At 47.6% G+C, this 25,533-nt stretch overlaps 1 protein-coding gene across 3 annotated transcripts; it reads left to right on the forward strand.

The window, feature by feature from the left end:
• Window positions 1-672: 672 nt before the first annotated feature.
• On the forward strand, window positions 673-24,408 carry heatr1 (HEAT repeat containing 1). Of its 3 annotated transcripts, none has more exons than XM_072703719.1 (45): window positions 673-693; window positions 2,643-2,803; window positions 2,929-3,145; window positions 3,450-3,591; window positions 3,910-4,011; window positions 4,112-4,252; window positions 4,387-4,598; window positions 5,895-6,025; window positions 6,139-6,238; window positions 6,358-6,468; window positions 6,565-6,682; window positions 6,784-6,891; window positions 7,351-7,446; window positions 7,547-7,635; window positions 7,765-7,976; window positions 8,939-9,054; window positions 9,571-9,765; window positions 10,270-10,453; window positions 10,946-11,094; window positions 11,490-11,682; window positions 11,930-12,102; window positions 12,731-12,895; window positions 13,238-13,480; window positions 13,855-13,986; window positions 14,089-14,192; window positions 14,492-14,641; window positions 15,148-15,257; window positions 15,415-15,536; window positions 15,622-15,750; window positions 16,178-16,408; window positions 16,604-16,733; window positions 17,000-17,163; window positions 17,257-17,306; window positions 17,560-17,683; window positions 17,852-17,992; window positions 18,092-18,390; window positions 19,025-19,175; window positions 19,398-19,556; window positions 20,018-20,152; window positions 20,962-21,066; window positions 21,239-21,407; window positions 21,568-21,722; window positions 22,153-22,311; window positions 23,497-23,605; window positions 24,076-24,408. In XM_072703719.1, the coding sequence occupies exons 2-45, from the start codon at window positions 2,662-2,664 to the stop codon at window positions 24,162-24,164; spliced, it is 6,456 nt and encodes a 2,151-aa protein (XP_072559820.1). In that variant the 5' UTR covers window positions 673-693; window positions 2,643-2,661; the 3' UTR covers window positions 24,165-24,408. The 3 variants fall into 3 exon arrangements, with proteins under 3 accessions (XP_072559820.1, XP_023686780.2, XP_072559819.1); XM_023831012.2 differs by lacking the exon at window positions 673-693 and adding an exon at window positions 1,999-2,086; XM_072703718.1 differs by lacking the exon at window positions 673-693 and adding an exon at window positions 2,089-2,135.
• The last annotated feature ends 1,125 nt before the right edge of the window (window positions 24,409-25,533 follow it).

Consider the following 25,533-nt stretch of genomic DNA (forward strand, 5'->3'; position numbering starts at 1 on the left):
AGACTCAACTTCCACACAAAAGAAGATGGATAGAAAAATTTACCCTTTCGCATTTTATATTTTATACACAGTGTTCGGTAAGTTACTCACAAAACTAATCGATTAAAACAGAAGTGGAAAGTTCAGGTCCAGAAAGTACAAATCCAGACCAAGGTTTTGTTTCAACCAGCCAGTGGAGCACTCTGTGACTATGACTCTTTATGCTCAACTGGTTGGTTGAAACAAAACCTTGGTCTGGATTTGTACTTTCTGGACCTGAACTTTCCACGTCTGTGGCTCTGTCTGAAATGGATTACTTTTGTGAGTAACTTCCCCAATACTTTATATATGTATATTCTATACAAACTGAGATTACTTTATTCAATTATTAACTATTCATTATTGTAATTACACTTCACGGCAAAAAAGAAATCCCTGTGTAATAATTAATATCGTAAAGGAGGAAAACGATTCGTTACCCGTGTGCCGTAATGAATGACTTTTGTAATGAATACGAGTTATAAGTCAGCGTATCATTAGATGCATTAAGGCAGAAACGCGCGTCATATAATAGTATATCAAGGTCAAAATTATAACGGTTACACATAGGCCTATTTTATATGTCGCTATATTGTATTTTCATATTCCAACGTGCATATATTTGAGCATTTGATTATAAGTGTAATGACCGGCGTGCGGCGAGCGGGGAAGCAGGTGAGAGAGCCGTGAATTATATCAAAACGGGGTTTATTTAAAGTGGACAGGACAAAGGGGAGCACACGGCAAACTACGTCAATGACACACCTAGGGAAACAGACTTGAGCGGGGACTAAATACACAAGACAAGCAGAAAACAACAGGCAACAGGTGATCACAATCGGGGTAGCACGCGTAGGTAATGAGGGGGCGTGGCACACACGAGGATCGTACGAGCAGGTCATGACAATAAGTATGTTTCGTATGTACATGACAAAAAAATTTGAAAAGCTTGGAATATTGAAATTACTCGTTATTAGGTAGTAATGGTGCGTTCCATTTGCCCTGGGAACTCGGATTCCGAGTTGGATTCCGAGTTTCAAAGCCGGAAGTGACGACATGCGCGCTCCCGTTTCTCGGAGATCCGAGAATGATCTCGGATAACGCAGAGGATCCCGAGTTCAGAATCGAAGATGGCTGCGCCCTTTATCAACAGAAGGGAAAGTTGTAGTTTTATCCTGTTTAAGCACTACTTCTCATTTCTGGCTCATTAAATCGGTCGCACACACTATACCGTCCAACTTATCTGTGGACGTGTTGCTACGGAGTTTTATACGTGAAGCACCGCGCGTAATGTGTTATCAAGTGATATGGCTAACAATGGCTACCAATTAACCGGTCTAGAATTGGATTTCATGATTAGTCGGATTATTTGTCGGATTTAAGGTAGTTCGGGCTAATTGTAAGTGAGCGAAAATAAAGGCCATTTAAACTGAGGTACCTTAAATCCGACAAGTTGTCCGGCTAAGCAAAAAATCTTGCTTTTTCATATGGGTCGATGGTATTGCTACTTCTTTGGCAAATGGAACGTATCCAACTCGGTTTTTCCGAGTTTTTACCGGATGTGACGTAATCTCGGATTCCGAAAATCGGAATCCGAGGCAAATGGAATGCATGATATGTCTTAAGCTAATTAAACAGTCGTATATTTGCTGTTACTGGCCAAGAAAATCTGACGACTCCTATCAACTTTTAAGAGTGCAAATTCATTTTAAAGATTCTACTCGCAATGACTTTAGCATGATTAATAAGTAATGAGATGGTACTTTAATGATCCCCGGAGGGGATCATACTATTTTGAAACTATATTTAGCCTAAAGTAATATTTTCCGTTACAAGCAAGTACCTTTTAAAAAGAAAGGTTCTTTCTTTTTAAAGTACATTTTAAAAGGACAAGATACTTGCTTGTACCTTTAATAGTCACTTTTAAAAAAGGTAGCATGCAGGTTCATCAAATAACCAATAGATGGCGCTTTGACAAACTCATTCAATATCCATCTGCCGGTAGATGAATTTTACTTCCGGGGCAGAGGTGAAACTACACATGTGAGAGCAAGGCTGTTGTAGCGAGGTGGGTTTATGTTGCTGGTATCACGTTTCTATTAGTATGTAGTCATCTTGTGAGTGTAATCAATATATTTTTATTATTATTTGGGAAATGTAAATAGTTGCGTATAAATTATTTTTGTTTGGTCATTTTGGGTTTTGTGATTCAGTTTCATGTACTTGCAGACTTCTGTCAGTGTTCTTATTATTACACTGTTGCACGTTTAAGTGACATGATTTTATTGCGTTAATTGTTAAATGTTTAACATACTGTAGACGTGTTCGCTTCTTTTTATAGACTGAATATACGCCTCATAAAAAGCTATTATTAATATGAAATATCAGGCTTCAGTGAAAAGTAAAGGGCTTACTATTGGGCAGCGAGCATCAGTTTGTCCGTACGCTGTTAAATGTGTACGTACCTAAAAAAAAAAAAAAAAAAAAAAAAAAAAAACAGAGAGGGCTACGTTTTTATATAAAAAATTTGGCATGGTGTTCACCCCTACTCTTAGGTGCTTTTGATTTTGATTCTTCGTTTGCCAAACTGATTGTGATGAATGACATTTTTGTTACATTTTTAGATTGCGGGAATCAACGGAAATGACATCTTTAGCGCATCAGCTCAAGCGGTTGGCTCTGCCGCAGAATAATGCCAACCTGTTCACCAGGAAAGAGGTTGCCTCTCTTCTCTTTGATCCGAAAGAGGCTGCCAGAATCGACAGAGACACTTTCTTTGCCTTGGGTAACTGATTCTGTGACCGCCCAGTAAACACTGTGTTTGTCAGATTGAAGGGTTTTACTTTACTGGGGGGTGTTTTTTCACTTAACTGATATACTCATACTCATTTTCTGTTCTGTCCCTGTCAGGTTGTACGGGTCTGGAGGAGCTGCTGGGAATTGATCTTTTATTTGAGGAGTTCCAGGAGACGCTCTTCAGCCAGGCCTCCAAGGGGCTGGAGCGCAGCGTTCAGTCCAAAGAAGTCAACCAGAAGCTGGACACTTCCATTTCATTGTTTCTGACTCGCCTCTCGCCTTACTTCCTGTTGAAGCCGGCTCAGAAGTGCATCGAGTGGCTCATCCACAGGTGAGGTGTCGACCACCCAGCTGCGACTTTCCAAACAACTACTTTTGCTTTTGGAAGTCAGGTTTTTGGAGCTCGCTTTGAATTCCTCGTAATTTGTTTGCTCCAGCACCTGCCTTCTCTCTCTCTCTGCTATTTACATGTTCTTCATGTGTTTGTGTTTCTGACAGCATTGAGATGTGCTGTTCAGATAAATTTAGACATTTGTCAACTGCAGCCCTGCATTGGGCTTGGTCTAGCTAAGGCTGTTTTTTTTTCTGGGGGAAATGTTAATTGTTAATTTTGGTCTTACTGATATTTTCAACAGGTTCCACATCCACCTCTATAACCAAGACAGCTTGATAGCTTGTGCTCTGCCGTACCATGAAACCAAACTGTTTGTAAGAGTTATCCAACTTCTGGATATCAAGGATCCTACTCATCGATGGAACTGGCTGCATAGCCTCCAGGTAATGATTTGTTAGCTCAGCTGATTTGCCTGTTTGGGACTTCAGTGTGTTTAGCAGTGATGCTAATGTTTACTAGAATTCCAATTGGGCTTTTTCGGAGTGATGTCGTGCGGTTCAAGGTTACTTATTGTCATCGTCAGCTGTTTATACGTACATAGTGAGATGAGACAACGTTTCTCCATGGACTGCAACATATAACAATACTCCGGGCAGGACAAAAACAACACTAAAGAGTGCAACAGTATAACAATATAGGGCAGTGGGGTATTAAATATCGTAATATCGTGGGATGATTTGTATGCTGCTCGTCTTGGTCAGATTCCTGGAGTGCCACTGGCCAGAGGAACCCTCATCACTCATTGTTACAAAGATCTGGGCTTTATGGACTTCATCTGCACACTGGTTACCAAGTCAGTGAAGGTACTGGTATTTGGAGCCGACCTTTAGCCAAACATACTCTTGGATGCCGCGTCCTGCTTCGACTGACTGGTCCCGGTTGTTGTCACCCGCTGTCCTGCAGGCCTACGCAGATTCCGGCGGAAGCTGTCCTCAGCTCCGTGTGATCTTCTCCTTCTATGCCTCCACCGTCGTTTCCGCGTTGGACGCAGTGGAGAAAGTCACAGACACACTGATAGCCAAGCTGCTGCCATACATCCAGAAGGTGGGAATCGTACCTTCTTGCCCATCTATCTGCATTTAAACGCTTGACGCGAACTGTACGTTGGCGTATATTCTGACGTGTTCTGCCTGTGACCTGGGCTTTCCCTCTGCCCGCTGTTTCCTGGGCGTCGCCAGGGCCTGAAGTCGTCGCTGGCTGATTACAAGGCCGCCACCTACATGGTGGTCTGCCAGCTGGCGGTGAAGGTGGTCATGGAGGCCCACCTCGTCAACACGCTCGCCGTGCAAATCAGCAAGTCCATCGTTGGGGTCCCTGCACTGCCCAGAGAGGGCTTGGGGTGCCTCATAATCCTGCTGCAGAACCAGAAGACGGAGGCTGTGGGGAAAAAGTGAGCTTAATTTCACTCATTTAGGGCTCTGTGTTTCATTTAGTCTGTAACAAGCCAGTTTTATTGTATGTTTTTGATCAAATAATTTGAAACTTTCTGTAGTATTTCCATCTTTTTAGAGCATTTTAGCATCTTGTATATTTAATGCAGGGTTCTTCAAAACTGGACCTCGATTCCAAATCCAGGCCTTGTGTTCAGTTCTGCCAGGTAGTTAGTTTAATAATTACTGATTCTGATTGGTCAGAGGCTTCACACCTGGCTCAGAGGTAAAGGGAGGCTGGAAAACCAGCAGTGCCCGGACCTCGAGGACCGTGATTTGAATAATAGGGATTTAATGCATCCAACAGCATTTGGAAATGGTTCCATTGCCAAGCGAGACCTAATGCCGCTGGTGATCATAACTGAGGTATCGATAACTTATTGCCCGCAGTGCTTGTCACTGTAGGCTGACGTCTCTGTTTGACAAATGAAGTAGGGCTGGGCGATATCATATCGATGTTATATCACACATGCGCAATAATCACCAGGGCTTCAGATGACAGACGAAGCATTTGGCCGGACGCCAGCTTTTTTGGTGAAATACGGACATTAATTTACACCCATAATCTGGTAAAAGGATTAGTAGTTTGGCTTAAATATTAATGAGATGCTTTTTGTGATACCCAAAAGTAAGTAATCTGTATAAACTTTGTTTCTTAAATTCGATTAGCGTAGCACCCCACATACTACGGTTTGGTATACTACGGTTTGGTATACTACGGTTTGTATACCTCAGTGCAATATGCACTGAAGTCGCGGCGAAGAAGAGCAGCTACCACATCTTTTAAGAGGAGATCTTGTGGATAAACAACGTAAAATGACGTGTGACGGTACTTTTTGCAGTTCAAATTCTGACACATTTATGAAACATAAGGATATGCCGTATTTATACTAATATTGACTTTTGGACGTCATACAAAGCCTCATTAATATTTTAGCCATACTACTAAACTGCTTAAATTGTGAGCATAAATGTCCGTATTTCACCGAAAAGCTGACGCATGACCAAATGCATCGTCTGTCATCCGAAGCCCTGGTGATTATTGCGCATGCGTGATATAATATCGATATGATATCGCCCAGCCCTAAAATGAAGGTCCCCCGTGGATTCTTACATTTGTAGGTACTGGTTCAGTTCCGCCAGAATCGCTCCAGTAAATTGTCCAGCTATGAGTTCCCCAAGGCACCTTTTTTTTGATATTTTGTGTGGGTTTTTTGTCTTTATAATTTGAGTCTCCCCCTCCCTCCCCCAAACAGAGCCTTTGGGTTCCTGTGTGCCACCCCCACCCTGGTCCCCACACTGAAGGACATTGCGTCGATGTATGACATCAGCCCCTTGCTTCGTTACCTTCTGCCTCGCCTGATTCGCTGCGTCGTTACCACCAGCGGTGAGTCAGTAACACCCCCCCCAACCCCTACCCCCCCACCCCCAACTCTGGCATGGAATGACAGTGCAGATGAAGACTCAGAACCACTTTGACACTGTCCTTTCTTTTCCAAGGAGACGGAGAGTCTTCGGAGACTGCAAACTACGGAAGCCTTCTGGAGTCTGTCCTTCAGGACCTCACGCTCTCCAGCGGCCTGGACATCACTGTGGCAAAGTACTATGTCGTCCCCGCTGTGGTGGAGACTTTATGGAGAAGCCCAGATTCCGTGTGGTTTTTGCAGAGTGTCAGATGTGCGTCCTCAGGTTGCTCACCCAAGCGGTTTGTCATCGCAGGCTCCTTCTCCAAGAGTTCCTTAGCCATGGTGCTGAGAGTCGCCTCTCCGCAGATGAAATCTCCAGCCTCAACCAGCGACTGACACCCCTGGTCCGAACGTTTGAGTCAAAGTAAGCCCGTCTCAGTGCTCGAGCTGTGTCCCGCTACCTGGGGAGACATCAGCTGACCCCAACCCCCCCCCTTCCGCCCACCTCCTTTGTCTTCAGGTACCCCGGCGCCCTGGGGGCCGTACTGGAAGGCCACCTGTGTGACACCTCCAGCCAGGAGGAACAAGAACTCTTCCACCAGTTCATCTCCCTGTCAATGAGTAGTGGGAAGTACAAGGTGTGTTTGGAGATCCCCCCCCCCCCCCCCCCCCCGAGGTTGGGCAGGAAGGGGGAAGTAACTCAGGCTCTCAGGCTCATTTGATGTTCCTCACCATCTAGATTTTGGCTGCCTCCGACACCTCCCTGCTCCTCAGTCTGAATCATCACCTCCCTACTGTCCGGAACCTGGCACTCAAGCATCTGAAGGAGATCCTCCGTGCAGGAAAGGTACGTTTCAGATTCTACCTGTTTGCTTTTCACAGAGCTGATGGACCCTGTAATGCACAAGGGGATCCCTTGCATCTTGATAGACCCCTGTTAGACTAACATGCGGAGGTGGAAAGTTCAGGTCCGGAAAATACAAATCCAGACCAAGGTTTTGTTTCAACCAACCAGTTGAGTACAGAGAGTCACATTCATAGAGTACTCGGTTGGTTGGAACAAAATCGTGGTCTGGATTTTTACCAGACCTGACCTATCCACCTCTGCTAATATGCTATCTGGGCGACAGGTTTTCTAGTTAATGAGTGAAGTTAGGAGTACGCCGGGTTAGGGTGGGTACCGCTTACTGAGATGCACGGGTCTTGCTGTGTCGCCTCTTAAGAGTGTTGATGGTGTAGATTTTGGTATCCTAAGATATCCTGTCGGAAGGTCATGGTGTCCATCTGGTGATTCGTTTCTCCTCAGGAGGGATTTGATGAGGTGTTCCTGAGAGAGGCCGTCCTGGAACGTATGAAGGATGACGTCTCAGAGGTGGTTCTGTCGGCCATGACGGCTTTGGAGGCGAGTGAAGTTTTAACGGCGCACGGAAAAATTATTTACTGGCATACGTGCTTTTTACGCATCTTTTCTAATTGTTTGTTGTTATTGTTTAATTCCACAGGCAAATTTTGAGCTCCTAGGTGCTGAGGACACAGTCTCCTGCTTGATGTCACTTCTCCAGCGCATAGATCTTTCAGTGGCAGCAAACTGGTGAGCGACGTGACGTTCCTGCTTTGCCACGCATCACGATTCGTTGCCATGTCTTCGAGCCGCTCCAGCCAGCTGGCAGCCCCCCCAGGAGAGACCGTGGAGTCATTATCTCTCCTCTCTCCCCTTAAGGTACCCCGTCCTGAAGGAGGCAGTGAAGCTCCTAGATGACAGCCGTCTGTACGGAGAAGACCCCGCCCTGAAAGGCCGCCTGCAGAAGGAGCTGCTGCCCTTCCTGGTCGTCACCTGCCCCCACCCGGAATACCCCGAGCACCAGCTGTCCAGCCTTATTGCCCGCTCCACCATAATGTCCCAGAACCCCCTCACGCGGGGGTACTCCGAAGGTGACCGCTTTGTTACAAAGGGACCAGATTGTCATTCTCGATGACAAATGCGCGTCTGCAAAAATCCAGTATTTCAGGAGTGGGAAAATTTTCTCAAAAATTAGTTTGCAAAATGAACCAAAAACAATAATGACACACCCTTAGCACCACAAATAGAAAACTATCCTTACACATCCATCAGTGAACGATTTAATCTTTTAAATGGACTTTGGATTGTAGTCAGTGAGGCAAATATGCCATTTTCAGCAAGATACAAACTAATTTTGATTTATATTCACGATTAACAATGATCTTAGCTAGCTAGCTCTCAAGCTTGCATTGCCAGAATTAGCAATATGAAAGGATCCATACAAATGACCATCGTGAATACCAATGTTAACGAGTTGAAACATAACTTAAAATTTAGTATTGAAGTACATGACTTCATAAAAAATGGGCGCATTCCATTTATAGTAAAAAGTCGCAATCGTTAAGTGGACATACAGTTTTCACAGGACAGCGATGATATACTCCCCCGTTATTCAAATCACGGTCCTCGAGGTCCGAGCACTGCTGGTCTTCCAGTCTTCCTTTACCTGTGAGCCAGGTGTGAAGCCTCTGACCAATCAGAATCAGTAATTATTAAACTAACTACCTGGGAGAACTGAAAACACGGCCTGGATTTGGAATCGAGGTCCAGATTCGAAGAGCCCTGATATACTCTGTTTAAAAATGTATGAAAGGTGTGTTTTTTTGATTGGTGTCCTAGGTTTTGCCTTTGCATAATTACAGAGTGGGGCGTGGGATTGTTTCTACAACAATAATATTGCAAGATTTTATTGGTTTCTGCTATTACAGGAAGGATGTTTTCAAATTAAAATGACACATAGTGCCTTGTTATTATTCCAAGGAATGAAAATGGTTTTAGCTGGTGTTTAGTAACTTTTCTTAAAAATGGACCACCTTCCTTCTCCCGGCTGCAGTCTTGGAAGGTGTGGGGGCCGCAAGCCCAGACGTCATCGGTGCCGCCAACCAGCAGCTTGTCTCCACGATGATCGGGAATCTGTCGGCGATGAGCGCCGCGTCCAAGCGCAGCTCTGTAAGTGGGCCCCAAACCTCAGTGTGATCTCGCCTTGCTGAAGGACTTCTTTCTCAGGCAGTCTGTGCAGTGGGGAAGTGAAGGTTCATATTTAATTTGGGGGGGGGGGGTATATTATTGTCCCTGCACTTAACTGATTTGTTCTTGTGCGATTTTCAGCTGGATAAATAGCTGTAAACGACGCAAAATTATCCCAACCAAATCCTCGGGAACCCCCAGGCGGTCCGTGGTTTTTTCCCCCCCCAGGAAACTCTGATCTAGGCCTTTTGGGTGTCTGCTGAGCTCCTGAATGTCGCGTGTCACTTCCTGTCTGCCTGTTGTGGCTCTGTGTTCTTCTGCACTTATGTCCTCTAGAGATGACCAAAGGGAGTGACTGAAGGAGATGAGATGGTCAGGGGAAACACTGTTGTGTGCAGTAGTTACTACTTAATCCTTAAAGCTCAGCATAGATTAAGCAAACCTTTGGTTTGTGTAGGAATGTAGGGTCTCAGGTGTTTCTGATGTTTTGTCTCCAAGCTGGAGGGCCTGGCTGAGGTGGTCGGCAGCCTGCGTGGTGGTGTGAGGGAGCGAGCCGCCTTCCTCATCCTGACCTTTGTGCTGGTGAAGGGCCTGGACGGCCTTCCTGAGGCTCAGCACCTCCACACAGCCCAGCGGGTCTTCAGCCTGCTGGAGCCGCAGCTGCAGGAGCTCACGGCATGGAACCTCAGTCAGGTGAGGCGCCTGTGGGGGGCGTGGCCATTATAGGGGGCGTGGCCACCATAGGGGGCGTGGTCATTGTAGGGGGCGTGGCTGTTATAGGGGTTGTGGCCGTCATAGCGGGCGTGGCCATTTTTCTGTCTTGTATTTATGACGATTTGCGAAGCTGACACGTTTACTATAGTGAAAATTATTAACAGCCAATGAGAACTAGAATTTCCTTTATTTTATGTACTTTAGTTACATGTCGCCCACTACTTACCCTATAACCATGAATTTCATTTTAGGTGAAAGTGAATGTTAACTTCCTACTATGAATAAATGTTTCCTTTTTACCTGTATGATAGTGTAGTTTAAAAGAAATAGAAGCTGAAATGGAGTATTCTGTATTCTGTTTCCACGAATCGCATACTCCTGATCAGTATCAGTCTGGGGTTCTCCGTTTAATGGTGAAACATCTCAGTCCTCATTTACAATCAGATTTCTCTCTTAATAGTCACTGTTTGATTCGTGTTCCAGGACAGGTCATCCCAGCCGGCAGAGGAGCTAGACCTCGCAAGCTTCCCCCCGTCGGACAGACTCCAGGAGTACCTGGACCGGGTCCGGACCGGCGATGCCATTGAGCTTCAGCAGGGGGTGCTGCTAATGGCTCTGCTCCAGGTCTACATCTCCAGCCTGAAGTGTGCCATCTCCCCCTTAAAAGGTACTACAGCTTGGGCTCGGGGCTGCAGGCTTGGTGGGGGCCCCTTGGCTTGGGGCTGCAGGCTTGGTGGGGGCCCCTTGGCTCGGGGCTGCAGGTACAGTAGGGGCCTCTTGGGCTTGAGACTGCAGGCTTGATGGGGGCCCCTTGGGCTGAGGACTCTTGGGGGCCCCTTGAGCTCGGGGCTGATCATTCAGTTTGTAATTCATCAATGAGCCAGTGTATTCAGCATTTCCCTGGACTCTTGCTCTTGTAATACCTGCATTGAGTTCAGTGCTTAGGTCAGCATATAGGATGGATGTTACGTAAAATGAGTGAGGAATGATCTCTAAACCATTTAAGGGAGCCACGCCTTGCAGTGGCCTTTAATAGCACCCGTCCTATCCATGTGTCCCTCTGGCCTTGTGTCCTGCCTGATTGGGTATTCGTTACCGCAGTGCTGACCAATCATAGTGCATGTCTGTGTGTAACTGAAACACACCCCCCATCTCTCAGGAGAGACCTGGTGGAACCCGGAGAAGCTCGACAACGCCACCTGCTGCTACCTCCGCCTGCTGATCCGGCTGTTTGAGACCACTGTCACTGGGGCCAGCCGGGGGCCCCTATCTCAGGGCTTCCGGGCCCTCATGCGGCGCCTAATTCAGGTGTGCCCCCCCCTTTTGGTTTTTTTTTTTCCCCCCAAACAAATCTTAAATCATTTGAGACTTGTTTGTTCAGGATCATATTCAGGGTTGTTCAGGTGTTACCTGGAGGAGCTGTATGGAGGGAGAGGTGTGTGAAGGAACTTCTACTGGCTAATCCAATCTCAAACAGCCTAAAAAAACTGCCTAGACCCTATACTTAAGGCTTCAGTCGACTGCAGAAATTCCGTTCCCAACCATACAGCTGAAATGTAAATCATTGATTTTTTTTTTTGGTAGGTTTTAGGTATTGTGCAGTGTTATTCACAACCTGTAGGGGGCAGCATAGAGCAGTTACCCTTTCGACTGTAGCGGTGTGACTTCTGGCCACTGGACCTCACTTCTGGCCCTGTTTGCAGGTTCACCTGACCGAGCCTACCCAGCTGTTCCAGTTCCTGGCGCTGCTGTGGGGCTACGCAGAAAGCCTGAGCGACCAGCTGGAATGCGGGGTGAGTGCAGTGCTGCAGACGCAGGCACTGTACGTGGGCCGTGCCCTGCTCTCCGCCCAGCCGGCGAAGACCCTCAAGCAGCTGGCCTCGGCCTCCTCCCCAGGTATCGACCGGCGCTCCAGTGACAGCATCCTAAGCTACATGGGCTTCTTGATGTTCAGATGATTCCATCTTGAGCCAAAGTAGCTTTGCCATTTAAATTTGAATGTTAAATATAACAGGTTTTTGAATAGCACTTTTAACGTAGCCTAAGTGTTTGTCAAAGCAGTTTTTAATTAACATTGGGGCCCCCTGGCTCTGCTCGCGTTGTCGAATCTGAATATTGATGCTGTGCACCCCCCCCCCCCCAGTGGTACCCTCCCTGCTGGCATGCCTGGGCTCCCCGGTGAGGGAGGTGCGGCGGGCAGCCATAGCCGCTCTACAGACCCTCTTGGGGGTGGACGGCTCGCCGTATTACCAGGTCACCCAGAGCCTGCTGCGGGAGACGGAGGAGCTCGTCACGGACACCTCCCATGTCAGCCAGGTCGGGCCCCCTCCCCCTTGCCAGTTGCAGTGATCCTGAGATGCTGCATAAACACTGACTGAGTAATCATAACAATCTCATAAATGCTAATAACCTGGATGTCCAAGCTTTCTTTAGTTCAGATCCTGATATTATTGATTGTGTTTGTTTTCTCTGTATTACTGGGCTTTCCAGTGGTTCGCTGGTAGTGTTACTTACCCGTCCTCCCCAGTACCTTAGATCTGGGTGTTCCTCCCCAGCCCAGTGGAAGGCAATTCATCTGGCTTCTTCAACTCTAAAGGTGGAAAGTTCAGGTCCAGAAAGTACAAATCCAGACCAAGATTTTGTTCCAGCCAGCTAGTTAAGGATAAAGAGTCAGTCACAGAGTGCTCATCTGGTTGGTTGAAATTAAAAACTTCTGGTCTGGATTTGTACTTTCTGGACCTGAACTTTCTACCTCTGGCTTTTCTGTCACTTTAGAATCGTGATCTGTCCTCGAGTCCCTCATAGCCTTTTCTTCTGTTAGCCACATTAGTAATGCATGTATCAGCTTTAAATGGCCTGTCCTCTGCCCACCCCCCCATCTCCTTTTTTGAAGTAGCAAAGGCCCCCAGCTTGCTTTTTGACATGCAGTGGTATCCTCATGCAGGCTTTGGGTAAGATGTACACAGAGGCCGTGGCGGCGGGTGCCAAGGCCCAGGGCAGGAAGGTGGTGGCGTCGGTGGGTCAGATCCTGCAGTGCCTGCAGGCCCCGGACTGCCCGTCATACACGGCCAAGGCTCTGCTGAAGCTACTGAAGGAGGTCGATGCGGAGGTAGGAACCGGCTGCTTCTCTGCCATTTATTGGTTGACTTTCGGGGGCTGGGATTCAAACCCTCACCCATGTGCAGAGGTGGATAGTTCAGATCCAGAAAGTACAAATCCCGACCAAGATTTTGTTTTAACCAACCAATTGAGTACTCTGACTCTTTATACTCAATTGGTTGGTTGAAACAAAATCTGGATTTGTACATTCTGGACCTGAACTACCCACCTTTGCCCATGTGATGTATGTTCTGCAGTATAAAGATGGTGTAGTCTATACCATAATACTACTCCCTATAAGGAATGGGCTGTGATGGGTTTCCCTCATGGTTCTGGTTCTCATGTTGCCCAGTCCGTCCTGGAAGCACTGCTTCCCGCCATGGAGCGACTGCTGGATCTTTACGGGCCGGAGCCTCCCACTTTCCTGAAGGACGAGGCTGTGCTGCTGCAGCTCCTGCTGGGCAAGTTCACTGAGCGGGCGGCCCCCCTCCTGGCCCGGCACCAGAAGAGCCTGGAGGTCTTCATCCGAGCCCTGGGCATGTCCGTGGAGCCGTTCCCTGGCATGGCCAGCTTCCAGCTCCTGGCCCTGGATCAGGTGCGGAATCATGAGATGATCCTTTATTCAGTGCCTCTCCGTTAACACCCATCTTCTCTCGTGTGAAGTATAATCATAGTGCAAGACTGAAATTAGTGGTAGCCCTCCAAATCCTTGTACTTTATTCCAGGGCTTTGAAGCTCTCAGATTGTTTTTGCTCCTGAACAGATGGAGGAAAACATTCAGAACATCCTTCAACGTAGCTAAATTGGCATTTGAGAGTTTTGAGTTTTGTATCCAACCATAATCAGTCTTGGATGGTGCGCTTTGCGCTGGCTCCTGTTACCTTGACCTCGTCATCTAACTCATGGCTGAAACCTTCATGAGTCTGTAATATCACGATTGACAAGAACCCTTTTGGTGTCTGTGCCCAGATTACCAAGCAGTTCTTTTCGGCCCTTGGGGACACAGAGGTCCAGCAGAAACTCCTGGGGGCGCTGTTCAACCTGCTGGTTGACTGCAAGAATCCGGCCTGCGCCCAGGCCATCAGTAACGTCTTCAAAACGGTGATCCCCTGCCCCCACTTCAGACCCTGGTATCTCTTTCAATCCTGGAAACTGGGCTTCATGGCCGTTCTTGCTTTTACGGATTTTTTTTGTCTTCCCCAGATTACCGTGGATGCGGAGCTGGTGGCTGCCGAACTAACCCCGGCAGACAGACCCAAGGTGTCGAGCACCGTACAGCAGACCCGCAGGAGCAAGATGCATCAGCGGTGTGTATCTGAGCCGTGCGGGGAGCAACGTCCCGGAACTGTCTTAGAATCATTAGCTTTGGGCTTTTGCTATCAGATACATTACATATAGAAGTTTATCTGCGGCAGGTGTTATGTGGGAATGTCATAGAGAATGGAGATGTAGGGATACATAATTTGCATGATCTTATAGTGTCATAAGTAAACTTTGGTTTAAATTTGTTTAAATATATTCATATTTGTATAGTATGTGATGTAATTTTAAGTGTGAGTTGTGAGAAGCATAGTAATGATGTGTCTGACGTTTAATCCCTTTTTAGGAAGGGCCAGGACACTGTTCCACGTCCACCAGAAGGGGGCGCCGCTGTGCCTTGGGAGAGGGTGACGCTCGTCTTGGAGCTGCTCCAGCACAAGAAGAAGCTGCGGAGGCCCCAGATGCTGGTCTCCGCCCTCTTCGCCCTCCTGTCCAGGTAAATCCTGCTGGACATCACTTCCTGACTGCCGGTCGTTATGGTAACCGAAGCTTTGGCTCCGACGGTACTGGACCCTGTTAAAGGCGAGGTTCTTTAGTCCGATGGGTTGTGTCACTCATTTTCTTTGGCGGGGATTTTAAATCTAATGCAAATGTTAATGTGTCACGCTGAATTGACTGTCAGGAATGCAAGTGTATAATGAGACTGTCTTTCGACCGCAAATTTGAGCAGCAGTGACTCCTGCTGACATCTGGGTGGCTTTCACCAGAACGTTACATGTGAGGCCTCAGTTCACGGTTCCTGACACTTCCCCTCCAATACTTGGGACTCTGTCTGGTGATGAATATATTACTCATAGAGTATGTCTTATTAATCAGACTGTCAAGACTGGATCGGTTCAGCTTGATCCCGTAAGGATGGATGAAGGGATCGTGGTAGGATGAAGTTGTCATTTATCTTCAGAGGTTCTTTGATGTTTCTCTTCTTCCCCGTCTGGTCCGCAGGTCTCTGGAGCCGGTTCAGTCAGACCAAGGGAACATGGAGTACACCAAACAGCTCATCCTCAGCTGCCTGCTCAGCATATGCCAGAAGCTATCCACAGAGGGCAGCAAAGGTACGTGGGTGAACGGTGAGGAACAGGGGTATGGAAAGGTTCCCTGGGGGTTTGGGACCCCGTGTTTGAAGATGGAGGGCCTGGTGTTTGAGTGTCACGTTTAAGACCAGCCTGGCTTAACTTACACTCATCTTGTGCTTTCCTCACCGTTGTGCAGAACTGCTGGAGGAGGAGAAGTTCAGTGTGGAGCTAGTGGTCCAGTGTGTGAGGAGCTCCAACGTGCCTCAGACCCACCACCAAGCCCTGCTGCTGCTCGGCGCCGTGGCCGAGATCTTCCCGGTAGGTCTCCTCGGCCCAGACCGCCTAGTCCGTTGGGAAGGTTTGATAATTTTAATAATGGTCTCCCTCTCTTCCTCCAATGCAGGAGAAGGTCCTTCACAACATCATGTCCATCTTCACCTTCATGGGCGCGAACCTCATGCGCCTGGATGATGCCTATAGTTTCCAGGTCATCAACAAGACGGTCCAGACCGTAATCCCCGCCCTCATAAAGGTATGTAACCTGTAAATCTTAAAAAAAAAATAAAAAAAAATAAAAAATCCAAAACATCTTAAAATCAAAATTTAAGGTCCTAAAATCTGACAAATATTTTACTATTAGGTGTTCAATTCTGGGATGTTGCCAAGAGGCTTTGAGTGATTGAGTAATCAATTAAACTCTCATAACGAGAATATGACTTACCATAGTATAATTTTCTTCGTTTTTATGGATTTGCGCTCGTTACCTTTCTTGTGTTTTTACGTTGATGTTCTGCCATCGTCCTCTAATCTTACCTGCGCTTTTATTGTCGAAGTCAGGAGAATCAGGCCTGCAAAAGAGGGAAAATGCAGATTCAACGACAAACGGGCTGAGGGTAATAAATGCAGATCGGTTGTAAGAGCCGCACAGTGACTGTGGACCCCCGCTTGTCCCCCCTCAGGCTCAGGAGGGCGGGGCTTCGGCACCGGCGGCTCAGGTGGAGCTGGTGGTGGTGCGCGTGATGCACGTCTTCGTGGACGCCCTCCCCCACGTGCCCGAGCACCGCCGGCAGCCTGTACTGGCCCAGCTGGTGACCACGCTGGGCCCCAGCCGCTTCCTCTGGCTGCTGCTGATGCTGCTGTTCGAGCAGCACGTCTCGCGGGCCCCTCCTGCCGAGGCGGACATCAACAAGGTGGGCCTGGTTTCCGAGATCCGTCATGGCGGAGCCTTGAGATTCTCAAAGGAGAATCGTTAATATGCGTACCTCAGATCGGTCTAGGTCGCTTTTATAGCGGTAATTAATGAGCTGTGTTTAGTGAGTAGGTCTGTAAAAGAAGGCGAGAGATGGTATTCAGCCCAACGGGGCCGTGTCCTGTCATCGCTCTAGGAGACTGTCCTGGAGAGGGATGTGGAATTCTGGATATCTGTGAGCTGTGAGTTCGACGCACAGGATCAGCTCACTTCGCTCATCAAGATCCTCCAGTACCTGAGTATGCTGCCCCAGGACAAGGATGAGGGTACGAAAAGCCCCTTGACTAATTTAGGGTTATATAGCTATATAGGACTCCCATATTCGAGATCTGATTCTGTTCCATGAGTATGTCATCTATACCATCATCGTAATGATTTAAATATGGGGAATTTTTCAAACTAAGGGGGTCATTTTTCCATTAATCAAAAACGTGAGAGTGGCTTCAAATGACCGTTCATTAGCTGCCGATTGGAGGTAGAATCCGCAATGGATTGTGGGTAATGGAGTTGCACTACATTGCCATGCCTACAGATGAAAGGAAGACGAAGACTCCGCGCAGAGGGCAGAAGAAGGAGAGCGTGGAGACCCTCCTCTTCAACACGGACACGCACAGTGGCAAGGAGCTGCGTCACTACAAGTTCCTCTCCGTGTCTTTCATGGCGCAGCTGCTGGCGTCACACAGCTTCGTGAGCAAGGTAGGTCCCTGGGGAGGGAGGCCCGGTACTGCGGTGTCACTGTAGCTTGGGCTACGATGCCATAGCTGTTTTATTTATTTTTTTGTATCACAGGTGGTCGACTGTAGTAACACACCACACGGAACCCAGCATCTTCAGCAAAGGTAGGGTTGGATTTGGTTTGCTTGGTCAAGCAAGATGGCTTAACTAGTCCTTTTGTTTAATCTGCACTACTCGCTGGCCCGGCTCTTCGTTATGATCAGCTGTGCCACCTCGGGGCTCAGATTTCAAAGTGGAGGGTTTTGGCTTTATGAGCAGTTGGCACGTGTCTAGATTAGCTACCGTCTGAAAACGAGGCTTTTCTCGTGCTGCTGAAGTGGTCGCCCTCTTACCCTGGGTCCTCCTGGCGTGTTTTAGCCTCCTGGAGGAGATTCTGAGCTACATCAACAGCGTCGCTCAGTGCGTGGAGGCCAACTCTGATAAACCCACCGCCAAGTTTTGGAGGGCGCTGCTCAACAAGTCCTATGACGTTTTGGACAAGGTAATGAGCAGGTCCACTCAGATCTGCCACTCGTGCACTCAAACTGGATCAGGATCTGAACTGTCTGATCCGCTCTACCTTATTTTGAGTAGAGGTCTTGTGGGCCTGGGTTGGACCCGATGGTGGTGTGTCCATGTTTTCAATGCCACCGTGTCCCTGTGTGCCCAGGTGAACGCCTTGCTGCCCACCGACACCTTCATCCCAGTGATGAGGGGGCTGATGGGTAATAAGCTGCCCTCAGTGCGACGAAAGGCCATGGATCTTCTGAACAACAAGTTGCTGCAGAAGACTCCATGGGAAGACAAGCAGGTGAGAGATCAGAATGCCATTGCCCAGCTTCTCAAGAGCCTAGTGATGGAGAACACTATGCAGTTTAGTTACTGACTCTCCGTTACACCTGCCCTGTAGGTCCAAGTTCTCCTGGGGCTAACCGATGACCTGTTGACCATCGCTGGCCGAGGCCGGCGTGAGGAAGAGACGGAGGAGGACGAGCAGGCCATCAACAGGCAGACCGCGCTCTACAGCCTTAAGCTGCTGTGTCGCAGTTTTGGCTCTGCCCACCAGGGGGCCTTTGTACCAGTGCTGTCCTTTGCGGTGGAGCTGGTCGCCTCTCCTACTGAGGATCGGAACGTCATGGGCAGCGCCTTGCTCTGTATAGCCGAGGTTACCAGCGCACTGAAGGCTCTGGCGGTTCCTCACCTACCAAGGTATCTCACCGCATGCATCTATAGACGGTACTGACTTGTTTGACCAGATCTGTTCTTGGGTTGTCTTTAGACAGAACTCAGTCATTTCAGTGAAGGCTTAGGGGTCGTTGCACTGTTCTCCAAAGACACAAACCTGCAAGATTTGGCTGCAAATCTTCACTGAATATTTTTGAGGGGTTGAAGACTGCCTCGACCAGTGTTTCGCAGCTCTTCTGGGACCCCCAGACAGTCCTTGATCGTTTTGTTTGTCCTTGATCGTTTTGTTTGTGCTTGATCGTTTGGTTTGTGCTTGATCGTTTGGTTTGTCCTTGATCGTTTGGTTTGTCCTTGATCGTTTGGTTTGTCCTTGATCGTTTGGTTTGTCCTTGATCGTTTGGTTTGTCCTTGATTGTTTGGTTTGTTCATGATCGCTTGGTTCAGGTGTGCTGGCAGGGTGCAAAAATGTTGACTGTCAGGGGGTCCCCAAGGACTGGGTTGAGAAACGCTCCCCAGACCCTACCCATATCCTGTGGGAAACTCGGAGACAAACAGCCCAATAAAGTGTTAGCGACTGCAGCTTTTGCAGGTTGATGTTGGTCCTGCTGTTCGGGAAAACCAAAAAACGAAATGCCACTGTCAATCTCCCCTTCTGCAGACTGATTCCAGCCGTCCTGCAGACCCTGAAGGAGAGGAAGGAGCTGCTCACCAGCGAGGTGTACCTCCTGAGCGCCGTGACGGCACTCCAGCGCGTGGCTGAGACGCTGCCCCACTTCCTGAGCCCCTACCTGCAGGACACACTGCTGCAGGCGAGTTCTCCTTCTAGAACTGCTAGCATAGCATTAGCAGTTCTGAGCTGGACGTATGCTGGTGCCTGGTGGGCCTCAGACCTGCTTGTAATGAGGCTAGTGAAGTAGCTGGTTTTTGGTTTTAAGGGAAAAAGCATATGCGTGGCTGTTTTAACCAGATAGGCATTAGATCGGCGCCCCTGATTCTGACCAGCCAGTCGATGGCCTCCGCTTCGTCCGCAGGTGGCCCGCCTCGTGCGAGTGACACAGCGGAGGACGGTGTCCCCACAGCTGGGGGTGCGCCTGGGCTCACTGAGGACCACGCTCGCCACTAAGGTGCCCCCGAGGGTCTTCCTGCCTGCCGTCGCTAAGTGCTACTCCTGGGCGGTTGATTCCCAGCAGGTAGGTGTCCCCTCCATCAAGCCAAGGTTCAAAAACTAAACAAACAGCTAGTAGAGTCAGAAGATTGTAGCTAGTTAGCTGGTTAGCAGAACATGCTGCTTCAGTATTTCATAGTTACGGTTGAATTTTATAATAAAGGAGATTTTTTATATTTCAGGCTGCCTTCATTAGTCTTATTAAACAGCAAACATAAAAACTCAACGATATGAATAATATTTTAAGATCACAGTTCTGCATACCTCTGACCTGCATTTAAGGGAGCCCTGTATTCTATAACACACCTCCAACGTGTTCATTAACCCTATGTTGGTAATAAGGCCCTTTAGTAGGATAGGTATCAAATCGTTGCTGCTTCCTGTGTAGCAGAGTCACTTCCTGTGTAGCAGAGTCACTTCCTGTGTAGCACTTGGCACATTAGGCATTCGGTCGTGGTCATGGTGCGGCTCTTCCTTCTGGAACAGAGTCGGCTGGTGCCCCTGGTGGACATCCTGAAGGAGCACATCTCACACATGGAGAAGGAGCAGCTGACTGCCCACCAGAGCGAGCTGACCACCTTCTTCCTCAGCGCCCTGGACTTCCGAGCCCAGCATTGCCAGGTAGGGGCTCGTGACCGATCGGAAACCCCCCCCCCCCCTTTATTATACATGAATACTGTTAAATCAGATATTCTCCTGTGTAAAGAATTACCACTGTAAAGTGAAAGTCATTTACTGCAGTTAGGTCAAATCTACATCAGGGTTCTCCAGTTCTGGTCCTGGAGGCCAGAATCCAACACAATTTGCGGACTTCCTTGCTCAAACACACCTTAATCAGTTAATTACAAGGTTTAGTTAGGTCTGTTTGGGCAGGGAAATCGGCAAACTGTGTTGGATTCTGGCCCTCCAGGGCTGGAATTGGGGAATTCTGGAATACTGCAAATTTTATTTTTTTAGAGATTATGTGGGGGATGAATTCAGCCAAGGTGGATGTATTTTATTTAGCCCAAGTAGAGAATTCTGAAATCAACAGCTTAGTTTAATTGTTGAGGAAAACCAAGGCTCTTTATGGCTCCTGAATTAAGGCTCTTTTGACACGCAGTGCATTCTGGGTCATGGTTGGCTTTTGAGTGGGTTGCTGGGATCGCAGTGAATAGAGGGGAGCTTATCTTTGCAGGGAACAGAATGGCTTTGTGCTTCACAATGAGACTGCCCTGCCCTGCCCTCTGTTCAGCTTCCTGTCTGTTCTGGAAGAATCCACACAATCCTTCCCACTCTGACTCGTATTACATGATTTGTTTCATGTTTTTTGGGGAGGAGAGAAACAGTGATTATTAACCATTTCTTGGAAACTGCTGTTTTTTGGTCCTGTGTGTGACTTTGTGTGTGAAATTTTCTGTCCCATTAAACAACTATTTCTGCTGTCATAGGGCAACCTGGAGAAGGCGAATGAGACGGAGGGCTGTGTGATCAGCTGCCTTCAGGTCATGGTCCTGAAGCTCTCTGAAGTCACCTTCAGACCCCTGTTCTTCAAGGTGCTTCTCACAACTTCTCGACATTTCTGCGCAGAATTAGTTTGCTCTACCTTTTCATTTCTCGCGGATCGGTAGGCGAACTGTGTCATGAAAGCGTTTGGAACCGTTTTGAGACCAGTGCTTTTCCCATAATGCATTGCGGACGCTCACTGCTCTTTCGCTCTACGCGTAGCTGTTTGACTGGTGCAGGATGGAGGGAGCCTCCCGGGATAGAATGCTGACCTTCTGCCGTCTGGCCGACTGCATCGCTGACCGGCTGAAGGGGTTCTTCGTCCTCTTTGCTGGGCACCTGGTCAAGCCATTTTCCGACTTCCTCAACCAGACCAACATCGCTAAGACAGGCAAGTGCCTGATAGAGCACTGCAGCTTTACCTGAGCTTGAATGTCTTCTGAAAAATGGCTGAAACGATTGTTTTGGGATGTACAGGCAGTAGATAGTTATTCTGTCTGGATGTAGTTTCTGGAAGCCACTATCCTCACCCGTAACCCTTACTTCTCCAGACAAGGCCTTTTTCGACTCTGACGACGGCGTGGAGAAGAGCTGCTTGCTCCTGCGATGGGTGCTGGACTGCCTGCACAAGATCTTCCTGTATGACACACAGCGTTTCGTCACCAAGGAGCGGGTGGACGCGCTCATGACGCCGCTGGTCGACCAGGTGCGCTTTAACAGGAACCAAAGCGGGGGGGGGGTTTGTGGGCCGTGCTGTAACCGGGCCCGATCCCCTCATCCCTCCAGAACCGAGAGTAAATGCTGATCCAGGGTAGAGATGCACAATTAACACTTTCTGAATCACAATCTTGATTCATACCCCTGTATGATGTCACCTTTACATGACACCAAGTCTACCATGGATCTGCAGTGGTGAAAACCTTGCCAGGCTTATCGGCGCAGATTAGCAGAGTGACGTTACATCTTTTTTTTATTATTACGTGGAAAATGGATCAGCCTCCACCACATTTAATAATGAATTATAGACGGGAGGTACTTTGAGCACCTTGAGCACATCTGAAAAAAGTATAGAGGAGGGTAAGCCGCCCTATGGAACCGCATTCTGCCCCGAGAGCTGACCGACCTTCCGTCTGCAGCTGGAGAACATGCTGGGAGGAGAAGAGAGCTACCAGAGACGGGTCACACAGCACCTGGTGCCCTGCATCGCCCAGTTCTCTGTAGCCGTGGGAGATGACGCCCAGTGGAAGACGCTGAACTACCAGATCCTTCTGAAGACGCGACATAACTCAGCCAAGGTAAGGAGAGGATCAGCGTATGGCTTTTAACGGGGCCTGGCGTGGCGAGACGGGCACAGCTGGTGCCACTCATTTTCTACGCCCACTTTGTGGCATTAAGGATTGACATTGCTTCATTCCCAGTGAGAGCTTTCTGTAACGTGCCCTCACTGTTTTGAAAGAATGATATTGTTGCATAACACTGGTGAAACAGGTGCAGAAATAGGTCAGTTTAGAAAAGTTCTGACCTGTAATCCGATCATTACCAAACCAGCCATGAGACTGTAGGGGAGAAAGTGTTCTGTGTTAGTCCGTTTGAATTTGAACACAAAAAGCACAGAGTATCACATTTCAATAGGAATCAGCGAAGCATCATAACACAAGTATTCTGCCATTCGTCATCTTTTACTGTACTTAAATGTGGTCATACTATGGTATTTAAACTCACGCAATCTTTACTGGAAAGACATCTGGTGAATCACTTGTCAGTGTCATTGTTAGTGCCGTGATGCTGATGTACGATGGATATTTAAGAACACAGAAGGCAGTTTCCTTTTAAAATCAATGCGTCAAGCACCACTCTTAAAAGGATCAGTATGAAAGCAGATATTGATTTCCATTTGAACACGTGACACTTCGGCTTCTCGCCTTGCGACCGCGCATTGCCACGCCTCTGTCTGCGAGCCGTGCAGCTGAGTGATCAGACCTGGGATCTGCCTGCGTTACAGGAGGTCCTCTGCTCAGGACTGGGCTGGCTTCGATCGCGGTCCTCTGCGTTTGTGTCAGCTCACAGCCAAATCGCTACACGTTCAGGTCCCAGGTGTTTTGGGAGTGGGGTGTTTTATTCCTGAATGACCAATAGGCCAAAGAAAATGCTTTAAAAAAAAAAAAAACTACTTTTAAAGAAAGCCTGACCTATGTCTTTAATGTACTGCAAACTTAAAGCTGCATTCTCAGCTGGTTGGCTTCATCTGAAGCTCTACTTCAGAACTGTCAGTCGTGCTGGACTATTTTCATTGGGTCATGGAGTTTGTGATTGGGAAAAAATATTAAATTCTAATGTCATACTGTTGTTGTTGTTGTTGTTGTTGTTAAATCATAATTTGGGTCGTCAAATTACATACAACAACGTGGGTCCTGAGGCTAATGACCTAAAGCTGCTTTCCATGTCCCCCCCCCCCCACCACCACCACCACTTGGCCCCAGGTCAGGTATTCTGCTCTGCTCATGCTGCTGGAGCTCGCCGGCAAACTCCGTGAGAACTACATGGTCCTGCTGCCCGAGACCATCCCGTTCCTGGCCGAACTGATGGAAGGTGCGTCACTTGTGCTCATGTTATCCAAAAATGGGTATTACTGTCAGATATTACTCTGAAACGTTCCATGCCAAGCGTCGTGTGTAAATCCCAGAGGACACGCTTCTCATTTCGAAGTCCTGACTCAGTATTAGCCCCTGGCTGTATAATAAGCTTAAATGTATATTTTGGCCTTTCTGCAGAACACCCATGCAGAGGTGGAAAGTTCAGGTCCAGAAAGTAGAAATCCAGACCAAGGTTTTCCTTCAACCAACCTGTTGAGAAGAGTCACAGAGTACTCAATTGGTTGGTTGAAACAAAACCTTGGTCTGGATTTCTACTTTCTGGACCTGAACTTTCCACCTCTGCACACATGATGTCATCTTCTGAATAGTACAGCTACTGAAGTCTAATGGCAGTTAGTCTTGCTGGGAGGTCCTGCCCGTCTCCCCCCTCCCCCCAGTGCTAACCGCAACATGCTTGTGTTACAGATGAGTGCGAGGAGGTGGAACATCAGGTGCAGAAGGTCATCCGTGAGATGGAGGTCATCCTGGGCGAGCCTCTGCAGAGCTACTTTTGACCGCTGTCCCCGGGAGCAAGATCGTGACTCCAGAGCCGTAGCTGCTGCTGTTTCAGCCGTTTATCCATGAATCGCTTCCCGGAAACGGGTGTCAGGCGTCACCCTTTGCGATCAGTGCAGATCCACGGAACCAAAATGATCTGATTTGTACAGGTTTGCCAGTCATATACCAATGATTGTGCTCACGTATGAAGTGTAACTTTTTTTTTTAATTTTAAAATAGTAAAGAAACTTTTTCAGAAAATGTTTTGTCCGTTATTCTTTTGTATAGCCAATATACAACTCAACCTAGTAACTGAGAACATTAATTATGTCTGTATGCACATTGCTACCCTTAAAATATATGTGTGTTATATGTACTCAACTAACCTTGCTTACATTTTTTAACCGTTTTGAACTAAAGCGTAACGTAATATAATCCGGAGGCGCCCGCCGGCCTGGCGAACTTCATCGCCGCCCACTGTAGAATAAAAAATATTAGGTAGCGCTCTGGCCAGGTCAATATACCTTTGGTGGTGTCCAGTTACCCAGATAGTAAAAACAACCAAAACAGCATGCTTTCGTCACATTTTACTTAGAATATTATTCTTCGATGTAGTAAAGCACTGCAAACGTAAGCAGCCGGCTACAGGACACCAGAGTGCCTCGAGCATCGGCAAAACAAAAACCGCGTACATCTCATAAGGTTTGTGTTTAGCCTTAATATACCGCGCAGTGTCCAGTGAAGTGTTTTAGACCGCGGTTAAGTTTAGCCTCATATTCGATATTCAGTTTTCTGGCTTTAATAACATTTAACGGAAGTAAGGTGGGGCGTTTTTAATGACAGAATTGTGATGACCAGTACAAAGAAAACGATGCACCCCGATTATTTTGTGCTTCAAACCATTTCGTGATTTGTGCAAAATCGTGTTAATAGCTAATATAATAGGTCCTTTCAGCTGTAATGACATGGTGGTTTAGCATTTTGGGATCATGGTGACTGTTGTATACCCCTTTGTTTCCCAGACTGCTTTACGTACAATTTTTTATTAATTTTTTTAATGCTCGAATGTATCCGTATAATGTGTAATGGGACAATACATGAATGGGTTAATAACTTTAAAACTAGACAAGACAGGCACTTCTAGTGAAGTGTGCATTGATCAGTGGACTACAGGGAAAAATGCACACCCCTTGGATTTTCAGATTATTTTTGCCTGTATTTTGTCTGTATGTATTATATTGAATCCACTTTCTCTCTAACAGTAATTAATAAGTTGTATCCAAATTAGCCTACATGCCATTGAGGCAAGAGCAATGTTTCTCTGTGTCTCCTGCTCTGTTCCCTGAACAAATGCTTACATCTTTTATAGCCAAAAACATGACAGTT

The sequence above is a fragment of the Paramormyrops kingsleyae genome, chromosome 20 (assembly GCF_048594095.1).
Source record: "Paramormyrops kingsleyae isolate MSU_618 chromosome 20, PKINGS_0.4, whole genome shotgun sequence".
Lineage (NCBI taxonomy): Eukaryota > Metazoa > Chordata > Actinopteri > Osteoglossiformes > Mormyridae > Paramormyrops > Paramormyrops kingsleyae.